Source organism: Lissotriton vulgaris, chromosome 3_2, assembly GCF_964263255.1.
Source record: "Lissotriton vulgaris chromosome 3_2, aLisVul1.2, whole genome shotgun sequence".
Lineage (NCBI taxonomy): Eukaryota > Metazoa > Chordata > Amphibia > Caudata > Salamandridae > Lissotriton > Lissotriton vulgaris.
In genome coordinates this window covers 90,578,755-90,591,285 of record NC_141690.1, presented here as the reverse complement: position 1 = coordinate 90,591,285, position 12,531 = coordinate 90,578,755, and the positions used below count along the sequence as shown (strand labels likewise).

At 48.3% G+C, this 12,531-nt stretch overlaps 1 protein-coding gene across 3 annotated transcripts in view; it reads left to right on the top strand.

The window, feature by feature from the left end:
- Positions 1–12,531, top strand: part of PACRGL (parkin coregulated like) — a 239,588-nt gene that overhangs the window by 146,189 nt on the left and 80,868 nt on the right. For all 3 annotated transcript variants that reach the window (XM_086964036.1, XM_086964035.1, XM_086964037.1), the window contains exon 6: positions 9,991–10,098. In XM_086964036.1, the coding sequence (XP_086820162.1) occupies positions 9,991–10,098 (108 nt within the window). The remainder of the gene's footprint in view (positions 1–9,990; positions 10,099–12,531) is intronic.

Sequence of the window (12,531 nt, the reverse complement as noted above, 5' to 3'; positions counted from 1 at the left end):
TGTATGTATGTACTTTTGTAAATATTGTGTTGTATTTTGATGCCAAAAACTTTTTCAAAACTTTATAAAAAAAGAATTAATTCAACATAGATGGTAAGGGGCATTCGAGACACGGTTTTAATGTCCGTTTGGACCCTTTCCCACACCGGCAGCACGTTACGCTCCCACGAGATCGTCGCCGACTCTGACAAGAACACTCCAAGATACAATATGCCTCCGGCCGCCGCTCGCAAGGCTGATGCCCACGAGCCCGCGTCCGCCCCGTCACCCAGCACCCACAGGGTGGACTTACGCGGGTTAAGGTAGAGGCCCGACAATTCATCAAAGATACGCATTATCTCCAACACTCTGGGGCCCGATCTATTTAGATCAGTGAGGAAAAAGAGGACGTCGTCCGCATAGAGGGCAATTCTATCGGTAAGGCCCCCTTCCCATACAAAACCCCGTAGGTGCGCATCAATGCGCACCCAAGAGGCGAGAGGCTCCATGATCAATGCAAATAAATATGGGGACAGCGGGCAACCCTGACGGGTCCCCCGGCCGATGGTAAACCTCTCCGAGATCGCTCCTGAGACACGCACAGACGCCGTGATGTCAGTATATAGAAGTCTGATATAGGAGATGAACACTGGCCCCAAATTAAGATGAGGCAGGAGCGCGAACAAATAGGTCCAACTCACGTAGTCGAAGGCCCTGTCAATATCGGCCAAGAGCAGCGCCGCCCGCTCTCCCGTGGCTCTCATCGCGTCTACGGCTGTCTGCGCCGGGCGAATATTGTGTCGTGTTGCCCTGCGTGGCATAAAGCCCGCCTGATCAGGGTGGACCAGATCGGCCACATACGGGAGGAGACGATTCGCCAAAGCCTAAGCCAACAGTTTAGCCTCGAAGTTGAGCAATGATATAGGGCGGTACGAGTCGTGACGATCAGGGGGCCTACCTGGTTTCTGAAACACCACCACCTCAGCATGGGACAATCAGCTGGCAGCCTACCCACTTCTCACGCCGCCTCTAGCGCGGTCCTGTAATGGGACCCGAATTGGAGATGGAATTCAGTCTGGGTGCCTTCCCTGTGTTGAGCTGTCCCAGTGCATCACCTAGTTCCTCTGCCGTGAGGGGAAGGTCCAACGCCGCTCGAGTCTCAGTAGAGACTGCCCTCGGGGGCAGGTCAGCGATAAATTTGTCAATCGCCTCAGCTGAAAGGCAATCCTGCGGCGCATACTGCTCCGCATAATAACTGGCAAAGCTAGCTGCCAGTGCCGCTGGGTCCGTAACGATGACACCATCCCCATCTGTAAGCCCAGGCAGGGCAAGTGGCTGCAGGGTACGCTGGCACAGTTTATGGAGCATGGTACATGATTTGTCACCCCATTGATATACCCTACTCCGTGTGGCCAACCACGCCAATCGAGCCTCGTCCAGTAACACTGACGCATAGGACTGCTGCGCCTGCAGAAGCAGCCGCACTGCCACTGCGTCTTCCTCCTCCTGACACCGTCGCTCCAGAGCCTCCACCCTAGCAGCCGCCTCCACTATAACTTCCCGACGCCTGCGACGGGCCGCCGCACACCAAGCAATATCAATTCCCCTCAAAGTAGGTTTCATGGCTTCCCAGACAACTGTTGGATCTGTGCCTTCCACTAGATTGTCTCGCCAGTAGTTTGCAATCGCACCACGCATGTGTTGCACATAGTCAGCTTGCTGAAGGTGCCATGCAGACATTCTCCATCGAAAAGGCTGCCTCGTCCCACGTAGGTCAATCACCACGGCCACCGGGGAGTAGTCTGACAGACCCCTAGGTAGAATAGTAGCCTCCCGCACTCTATCCAGGAATCCACAAGGCACAAATATATAATCTAGCCGGGAGAAGGAACCATGGACGGCAGAGACATTTGTGTATTCACGGGCCCTGGCATGCCTGTGTCGCCAAACATCCGCCCAGCCCAGCCCCTCCACCATAGCACGCAGCCGAGTAGGGGCCGCAGCAGCAAGCGTCCCCTGCATCCTCCGACGGTCCTCATGCATATCCATCACGTCATTCCAATCTCCACCTAGTACTGCTAGGGAATCCGGGATTTCAGCCCATACTGCAAACAAACGCTCAGCCACTGCAGGGGGGGGAGCATAAACACAGCCAAACACAATTGATGCCGCGCCCACCATCCCCTGAATAAACACATAACGGCCCGGGGGGTCTATCCACTGTCTCTCGTGCATGTAAGCCAGCCTCCGATGGATCAGGATGGCAACGCCCCTGGAACCCCTAGAAAACCCCGCATGAAAGACTTGTTGGTATCCATATATTTGCAGGCTTAGCACGTTCGTCCCCATCATGTGCGTCTCTTGTAACATTAAGACATCTGCCGCTTCCCTCTTACCCCATCGCGATATCGCCCCCCTCTTGATTTTGTCCAGCATCCCTCTAACATTCCAGCTTAGTATACGTAGTGACTCCCTGGGGAGCCCCAGGGTGGACGCCTCAGCCATAATCCCATGAGACCCAACACAAGAACGCCCGCACCAGGCCCAGGTGCACAGCACATCACAGAACAAGGCATTAAAAGTCGCGTGTACCCCCCACCAACCAACCAACCAACCCAAACCCCACCCCTTACCTGCTCCCCACACGAACCCCTCAACTCCCCATCCCCGGTTCCGTGCCCCCCACCCCAATACCTCATAGAACACTGAAGTATCTGTCGCGGCATGGGCAACCTCGGGCCCAAAACAGAGCGCCCAAGGCCAACCATACCAATGGATCTCAATTACCCACTGAACAAAAGAACCTCCCCCAGTCAACTCCCACTAACGTAGGAGGCAAGTAGCCCCTATAGAGGAGCACCCCGAACCCCTTTCCACAACCCCACACAATGTCATAATAACACATTAGTACTCAACGTTCAATCATCAGCACAGTAAAACACAGCTGTACAGCTCCTCTCAGCTGGAGCTTGTGGCATCTGTAGAAAGATATAGTTCCCCGCAGTCTCTCAGCGGCCCTTTCCAGAGTGATCGGAGTCAGTAGGCGCAGCAGATTGAGTTCCACTGCGAGAGTTAGAGCGTCTCCGAGATCTAGACCTCCTGTTCCTTTTGCCTCTGGCATTCTGGTCCCCCCGGTCCTGCGATGGATCTCTCGAGTGGCCCAGGTCCAAGCCCGGTTGAGCATGTGGCCTGACTCTCACCGTTTCATCAGTCCATTTGAAAACGTCCTCCGGTGTGAGTTCGTGATTGGAAGACCACCCGTAGGCGGGCCGGGTAGAGCAAGGAGTATTGAATCTTCAGGCCTCTAAGTTTCGCCTTGGCGGCAATAAAGGAGTGCCGCTGTTGTTGTACAATTCTGGTGTTGTCGGGGAAGATCATGATCTTCTGGTTTTCAAAGAGAAGGGAGTCTTTGGCCCTCGCTTCCCACAAGTTAGTGTCCCTGTCATGAGAGTTCAGGATTCTAGCAATCACTGGTCTGGGCCGCTCTCCCACCGGCGGCTTCTGCGTCGGGGCCCTATGGGCGCGTTCAATCACGAAACAGCGGGATAGGACATCCGGGGGGAGCCAACTCTCCAACCACTGGGACAAGAACTGTTCCATATTGCCCTTCTCACAACCCTCCGGAAAACCCACAAAGCGAAGGTTGTTTCTGCGCACCCGCCCTTCGGCATCCTCCACACGAAGCGCTAGGCCCTTTTGAATGTTTTCCATCGCCGCCATTTTCTGCTTCAGGGTTCCAACATCATCCTCCACCACTGAAATCCTAGATTCGGCCTCCGTGATTCGTGCCACCGCGTTGCGCAGGTCCTGGCGCAGCAGGGTCACGTCCGCCCCAACTGCCCCAATCTTGGCATCCAGCATGTCCCTGGACTGGGTTATCGCCGCCATGAGCCCCGCATTATCTGGTCCCGACCCCTGGCCTCCCGGCGCTCCAGGCCCCCCACTCGGTCCCGTAAACTTGTCGAAGGGTCCTTGCTTGGCGGGCCCACTCCCCCCTCTGGTCATGGCCGAGGCTCACCCTGGGGCCACCGCCCTCGGAACGGGGGTATCCCGCTCCTCCAGCAACGGCCGAAGGTACTGCACAGGAAAGTCCTCCCCGCCCCGGGCACACACCTCCTGCGCACTGCCGCTGTCTGTTACCGGGGCGGGGGTGGGCGCACACCGGGAAGTGTAGGATCACACCCTTATTGTAGGTGCGCAGTGTGGCTCAAGCCTGGTCCCGGCCTTCAGCTTTCGGCCCGGACCTCACCCCACCGAGGGCCACGTGGCATCGCTGTCTCCCGGCCACACAGTGCCCTCGTCTCACCGCTGAATGGCGCCGGGCCCCAACAAGCACTGTCAGCTCCAATTCCCCTTCGCCCTTCGTTAGCACTCTGAGGGGACCCCGGAAAGTCACTCACTCATGCCGCCATTCCGCCATCTCCGACTCCCGCGTAGGGCCTCTCCTGGACCGGGCGTGATACTCGTCGGACCGCTCAGCCGCCCCTCCACTCACATGGCAAGGAAGCACTGCAACGCCGTGTCCAGCTTATTGGTTGGTCCCCGTGTCAGAGACCTCAGCTCCGCCGGATTCTTCGCACCGCAGCCATTGACCACAAAACTCGAGGTCCCGGTCACACCGCACTGATGTAGGCCTCAGCCTCCCCCGGGCTTTTCCAACACGACGGACGTCTCAACCTACTCTGTAACTTAGGTAGAAGAATTGCCCAAAGGTCCGCTGACAAGAAGAGGCGCTGGGCCCAGGATGATTGATGGCGCGGCCCGCCCGCGCCGAGACTCCCCGACTGGGAGGCGCTAAAATCGAGGCCCCGGCTGCACTTCCCTGGATCAGGCCGTGGGCCGCCCCTGCCGCTATATCCGCGTCGCAAGGTCCGGGGACTCAGCACTCGGTACCAGAAGGCTCTTTCCACCTTCCGCCACAAGTGCCCCAAGTGTGGTCTGCAGATCGGGTCCGGGGGCCAGGATAAATCGACGGATAAGTGTCGGGCTGGCGGGAGCTCTAGAAGGCTGCGTCCACCATCTTCGCCCGCGTAGCCACGCCCCCCCTCCCTTCCATTTTTTGCTGTTGCCTCATGTATTTTTGCTGGTGTTAGATGCTTTGGGCACTGTGCCACTGCTGTCCAGTACCACTGTGCAAGTGCTCCCTATTGTAAATGAATGTATTGATTGGTGACTCCATGATTGACTGTTTGGTTTACTTGTCAGACTTTAGTACAGTGCACCAGGGGTGCCCAGGGCTTGTAATCCAAATGCTGCTAGTGGGCCTGCAGCACTGGTTGTGCCACCAACAGAAGCAGCCTTTTAAAATGGGTCTAAGGTCTGCCATTTTAGAGCCTTTGTGCAGTCTGGCACTGTCATGCTTACTGGGCAAGTGCACCCACTTACCAGTCCCTAAACCTTCCCTTTTCTTCATATCAATCACCCCTATGGTAGGCCCAAGGGCAGGGTGCATTGGAAGTATAAGGTAGGACATGCCCTGGTGTGTGTGTGGCATGTCCTAATAGTGAATTACAGCCATTTTCGTTTTTCACTATTGCAAGACATTTTATAATCCTAACTGACTCGGAGAACATGGTAGAAATTCGAGTTTAGTATGCCTGAACTCAGAATAATTAAATACATATTTTAGTAAAGTTGGTTTTAATATTCTGTGTTTGAAAATACCACTTTTAGAAAGTAGGTATTTTCTTGCCTAACCTTTCAAGCCTGCCTCTGCTAGGTTGTGTATTCCTTTGTCTGAAGTTTGTGAGGGACAGTGCTGGGGGATTCAAGGAGACAGGCTGGGGCAGCCCAGTGGTGAATAGAGAGATCTGCGTCTAGATGGGAGGGAGGAGTTGCACCTGCGACCTGAATAGGGCTGGGCCTTTCCTCTACAATGCTGGCTCCACCTCCTGTGGTGTGTCTTATGTATCTGCCCTGCACAGTGAATAGAAGGAAGGAGTCCTGTAAACAAAGTGCTCAGGAACTGGTTTGGACTAGGCAAAGGCCCCTCTCCCCTGAGAGAACAAAGGATTTTGGGGTGTAAATATTGGGACCCTGATCCCAAGAAATTAAAATACTTTTGGACTACATGAAGAAACCTTTGCTGAGGAGAGTAACCTGAAGAAACTGAGGAGAGACTATCCCTAAGCTGAAGTGCTGCTTGCGGGATTGGCCTGCAGTGGTTGCCTGACTGCCAAAGAAAGGAGGAAGAACTTTGTATGCTTTACTTTCAACTTGTGAAGGATCTCCAAGGGCTTGGAACAGAGCTTGCCTCCTGCTGAAGTCTCAGGGACAACAGACTTCACCCACCAGCTCCCCAAAAGTCTCCCTGAAGTGCCTGTAGCTGTGCTGGACTTTGTGGGGATTTGCATGTCGCAAGAGCTGGAAGCGCGATGCAAGATCGAGAAGCGTGTCTCAGAACTGCTGCTGCCGCTTCACAGCAAGAAGTGACCCGCATCACTGGAGAAGAGAATCGACGTCGCAGCAGACGCCGACGCATCACCAGGAAGCGAGTCGCAGGAGAGCAGGATCGACGCCGCATCTGACGCCTCTGTATCTCTGAGAAGCGTGTCGCAGGGCCTGAGTGCGTCTCATCGCCAGAGAAGAGGATTGACGTCGCCGCAGATGCCGCCGCATCATTGGGAGGAGTGTTGCAGGTCCTGTCGGAGATCACATCGTTGTGCAAGCAACTCGCATCGCCAGTAGAGCCGAACCACGTCGCTGCAGACTCAGCCGCATCGCTGGAAAGCTTGTCTCGGGGCTGGTCGCGCTCACATCTTGTTAAGTATCTCGCATCTCCGGAGAAAAGGATCGACGTCGCAGCAGACGCCGCCGCATCACCGGGAAGCGTGTCGCATCAAGGAGAGAGCGTCATCTTTATTTCTTTGCACCAGAACTTTGCTGCATTTCCATCGCTGCAACATTACTGTCGTGGAAGCGCAACGCATCCTAAAGGTACATTGATGCAAAGTTTTGCATCTTAAGAACTGAACTGAACTAGGCTAAAACTACCATTTTAAAGTAACAGTATTGTGGATTTTTGTCGTTTGTGATCTTGTGATAACTATATAAAGTATACTTATTTTTTTATATAAACCTTGTGTGGTGCCCATTAGTAGTGTTGTCACCGAGTTACTGTATGTGGTCACAAATGCTTTACACACTGCCTCTGAGATAAGCCTGTCTGCTCATGCCAAGCTACCAAGGGGGTGAGCAGGGGTTATTTTAGAAGTGTACCCCCTTACTCTGACTAGAAGCAAGGGTCCCTATTTGTCACAAGTACCTACCTGTGCCAACTAGAGACCCCCAAATCTAACACATTTGTTCCTCCAAAATTGCTACTATAAGGAACACTCACAGCACGCTAATTAATGCCCAGTCACCCACCACGCCAGTCCAACTGCACTCTTTTCCTCCAATAGCCTACATCAAACCTCTCCAAATTCTCCTCCCAGTGTCCCACCGCCTCTTTTTCTCTAAGGCTCTTGAACACCTGACTCTTAACAGTCTCAGTAGTATCCTTTCACCTGCTCATTCCAGTTCTGAACAGCTTCTGCTGACTGTACTCAATTGAGACAGACATAACCTCTGCAAACCACAGCAACTTTGTCAGTTGTGCCCCCCTTCACCTTTGTGAGCATTCAATATTGCTTACAATCTAGCCTAGATAACCCCCTTTGCCTCCACCAACATTATTTGTATAGTATTTGCTTCTCTTCCCAGCTTTACAATCACTTGTTTTAGGTGTCTCGTTCTCAACAATGCGCCCGCCAAACCTGCTATCAACTGATATCCCTTACTCATTTAGACTTACATATGATCGTAATGCAGATCCAACAAAAACATTTTCCTCCTTTTGTTCTTTCTTGCCGCATTTTCAAACTGGCATAGCCGTGCAGAGATTTACCTTTCAATGGCTTTTGGTTCACTGATATTTAGCTCTTTAACCACTTGGCTGCTAGGCGTTTTCCCCCCCTGTGCTGTTAATTGCCATTTTAGTGGCACCATGACGAGCTCAGCTCGTCATCAGCACACGACATCCGTGGGTGATAACGAGCTGAGCTCGTCATCAGCATCGAAGGGGTTGAAGATGGAGCCTTAATTTCCTGCTGCCATTATTTTTCCCCACCTAAACCTCAGTGTGTGTTTCATTAAGAGCATTAGGCTAGCGTCATTCATCACCACCTCATTAGCCAGAATAGAATTAATTAATATGTTGAGTATTTGACTATTTAATAAGTTGAGTATCTCCTCCTTGTACATTAACAAAGCTTCATAAACCTAGTCCTGAAAAGTGTTAATATTGCAGTAGCATACTAATAGGACTTTGTTGGAAATTACCATCTTTTGCCTGGTGTACCACCAGATTTTTCAGTTGACTGTTTATGCTGGCTGTAGAAGTGTGAGCTCTTTACACATGTTAACCACAGTTAAAATAACCTTGATCTCCCTTTCAACATGATGAAATTAGCATACCCACTAATTGGTATATTTAATTTACCTATATATCCCTAATATATGGTAGAAAGTGTACCCAGGGCCTCTAAATAAATGTCACTAGTGGACTGAAGCACCCACTGTGCCACCCACTGCAGTGACAGTGCAAACATGACTGCAGGCCTATCATTTGTGTCTTGACTGTGTAGTTTTAAACTATAAATGCGACCTGTCAAAATACAACAGTTGGATGGAGCTGTACTTAGAATAGATTGACAATACTTGGGACAGAGTTATTTTAACAAGATTTCGACTTCAGTTTGTGAAGTGGCACCTGGGCTTTCACTTTGGCCAATTTAATCTAAGTAAAGTGTTAATATGTCCATGTGACCAGTTCTCCCCCAGCTTCACACAGCGTGCTCCATTTTACCCTTCTTTGTCACTTTTACAGTGTTTCCACTAAGAAGTTTTTAATTACCATCTTAATAAAAAGTAATCTGAGAAGATGTGGTGATGCCTTGATTCACTTGCAACAGTCAAACTCCCCCACCCTCTGTATTAATATTAGTTTTTTGTTTTTTTTAAGCGTGCCATTGTGAAAAGAAAATCGATGTCTTTTTACTTGGTTGCACAGAGTCACTTTATTAAATGCGCACTTTGGGCCAGACTGCTAGGTGGTCTTGCCTTAATTCTTAAAAAACTATTCCTTGAGGATGTCCACTCTGGTTATCTCATTTAAATGATTTTAACCAATGTATTACTAATTTAAAGATGCGTTTTTGAAAATTTCTGTTTAATGCATTTTTGCAAGCTTGGAGTGATGTAATTATATTCGAGTAATTTCTGTAGGGTGCTTTTATGGCTTCTTTTTGTTGCTGAAATAAACTTTTGATTGGTTGACTACACTTTTAAACAAGATAGACGGAACTAATGTTCAGTTTGCTTTATTTAGAACTGCTAACTGGCTCCATTTCTTGTGAAATACCTCCCACCAGTCCTGTATTTGAGCCAATAGTGACATTTCACATTATATGTTTGGGCTAAAAAATCCCGTCAGGAGGTGTCCCACACAATATGGAAAAGTTACAAGCTCGATATGATAATGTGGCAAAGGACTTGGCAAGAGCAATCTTCCATGTTTGTCAAATTCTGATTCCCTGTAACATTTTGGCTTCTTCGTTTCCAATATTTTTCAATTTCTAAGTTTGTTTTAGAGAAAAATATATCATAACTACATAGCAAAGAAAATCATAACCTAATTGCTCTTGGCTTTTTGTACCTCACATGTTCTCTTGAAAAGTGGGTTATTAAGTTTTATCCTACTTACATTAAGTGATAGCCATCGAAAAGCACTAATGAAAAACAGTTTTGTGTACTTTTATTTTTAGCGGTATGCCTTTACGTACCTTAAACTTCTGAATTTGCTTGGATTATTTAACAAACAAAACAATGATTGATAGATAATGTGTTTGCCATTATTACGGGCGTCTAGATTAAATTATTCTACCGGGGTGGGAGGGACATGGTGTTAAAGTTTGACGACCGTGCGGTTAGATGGATAATGATGATAATGATTACATTGTTTTCCTAAAGATGCACACGGATGCTGAAGTGTTTGAGCGTGGTTTAAATGCCTTGGTCCAGTTGAGTGCAGTTGTTGGCCCAGCTCTTAACGATCATCTTAAACAACTACTGACAAGTGTAAGTATTGTTGAAATATTACAACTTAAAAAATATTTGCCATCTACAGGTGCTCACGACCAGTTGAGAGTTGTTGAAAATGTGTTTAATGGTCAAATGTACTGGTCGAATATCGACACTGTTGAATGTAAATGTGTTGTATTGCTAGGTGAACTCGTGTTTTGGGCTGCAACATTCTTTGATGTCTCTATTTATACCTTGTGTATTGTTTAATGTTAAAGCTGCAATAAGGAGATTTACAAAAAAAATGTGGTAATGTGATAAGGACTCCCAAACAGGCAGGTGGGGTAGGCCTGACAACATTTAAAATGTTTATTTCCATTAACCATAGCCATTAGACATATCCATATATATCTACTCATTCCCTTTAAACACAGTTTAAGTGAAAGTATGGTATTGTATTGTGTTGTTATTGCTTTCATATAGCGCTTACTACCCCTTGCAAGCACTTTTTCGGCGAGTAGCACGCTACTCCGGGACACATAGAGGATTAGTGTTGAATTAGTATAGTGAAACATGCAATTACATTTTAAGTGGTGGCTAGGTTAGTCCGTTATTTGGATTCGGAAGAATAGGAGAAGGATAGAAGAGGGAAAAAATAGTTTGTATTTATATAGGGCTTGTTACCCCTTTGGGTCTCCCTGTGAAGAACCTGGGAATCTGTTTTGACGAAAAACTTAGTTTCAGTAATCAAATTAGCAAACTGACAGGTACATGTTTCGGCATTTTGAAAATGCTTAGAAAATTTCTGCCCCTGTTGCCTCTCTCCACCAAAGAAACAGTAATTAGGGCCTTGGTCACCTCCCGTCTCGATTATGCTAATGCTTTATATGTGGCTCGACCTGGCTACCTAATGGATAAATTCGCAGTGGTTCAGAATGCCGCTGTTCGGTTGCTGCTGGACCTTCCCAGACATACTAGCGTGAGGCAACATCTCCGTGATTTGCACTGGCTTCGGTTAAAAGCTAGGGTCTTGTTTAAGGCTTTAGTGACAGCCCATGCAGCACTTTATGAATACGGCCCAATGTATCTGAGGAAACGCTTTTCGTTTTATGTCCCGGGCAGACATCTGCGTTCCTGAAAAAACTTGTGTCTTGCCATTGTACCCAAAATTCGTTTGAAAAGAAAAGGTGGCAGCTCACTATCTTATCTGGCGGCTAGGTCATGGAACTCCCTCTCACCGGAGCTCCGTAGTCTTCAAAACTCCTCTCAGTTCAGGAAAAAACTTAAAACGTTCCTATTTAATTAAGCTTGGTCTTCCTCCCTTTTCTCGGTTTCTTTTCTGCTGGGTCGCTCCGGGACACTCTTCTGAGTAGCCGTGCGCGTTACAAATCACCAATAACATAACATGTGTTGAAGCACGTTACTCTGGAAACCCATAAAGGATTAGAGCTGAATTAATATGGTGAAATCTGAAAGTAATTTGAGTGGTGGATATTAGTCAGTTATTTGGAGTGAGAAGGTAAGAAAGGTTTGCATTCATGTAGCACCTGTAACCCCTGATGGGTGTTGAAGCGTTTTTCTGGCGAGTAGGACGCTACTCCGGAACCCATAAAGGATTAGTGTTGAAAATTAGTATTGTGAGTATTGTGAAGTATAAAATAATTTGAGTGGTGGATATGTTATTCAGTTATTTGGATAGAGAAGGGTAGGTTGAGGGATAGAAGAGGGAAAGAGGTTTGTATTTATGTAGAGCTTGCTACCCCTTGATGGGGTTTTGAAGCGCTTCATTGGTGAATAGCATGCTACTCTGGAACCCATAAGGATTACTGTAGAATTAGTATGGTGAAACATGAAAGTAAATTGAGTGGTGGATATTTTAGTAATTTATTTGGATGGAGAAGGGTTGGGGAAGGGTAGAAAAGGGGAAAAGGTTTGCGTTTATATAGCGCTAGTAACCCTGATGGGGTGTTGAAATGCTTTTTGCGAGTAGAACGCCACTCTGGAACCCATAAAGGATTAGTGGTGAATTAGTATAGTGGAATATGGAACTTGAGAAGTGAACATGTTAGTCTGTTATTTTGATTGAAAAGGATAGTGGACTGACAGAAGAGTGTGATTTTTTTCTTTTTTTTTTAGGTCATACCATTAGGAGGATTAAAAGGGGTTTTTGAGGGGGGAAGAGTCAAACTGGAGAGTTTATAAAGGTTTGTTTTGGGGGATCGGTATTGTAAAAGGAGGTGTCAGATGATGCAAGGAGGGGTAGAGTAGGAGAGAGTCCAGTTGTTGTTTGTACCATTGCTTTCCGAGCGCTTAGAGGCCTGCAGGTGATTGGGCGCGTTACAAATCAAAAATAACAATAACAATAACAACAAAGGGTTATTTTGGGATTGTAGTAGTGGTATGGGGTTTGGAATAAATGAGAGTTGATGTAGAGTATATATTGATAGATGTATAGGGTGAGAGATAGGGTAGTGCATTGGGAAGTGGAGT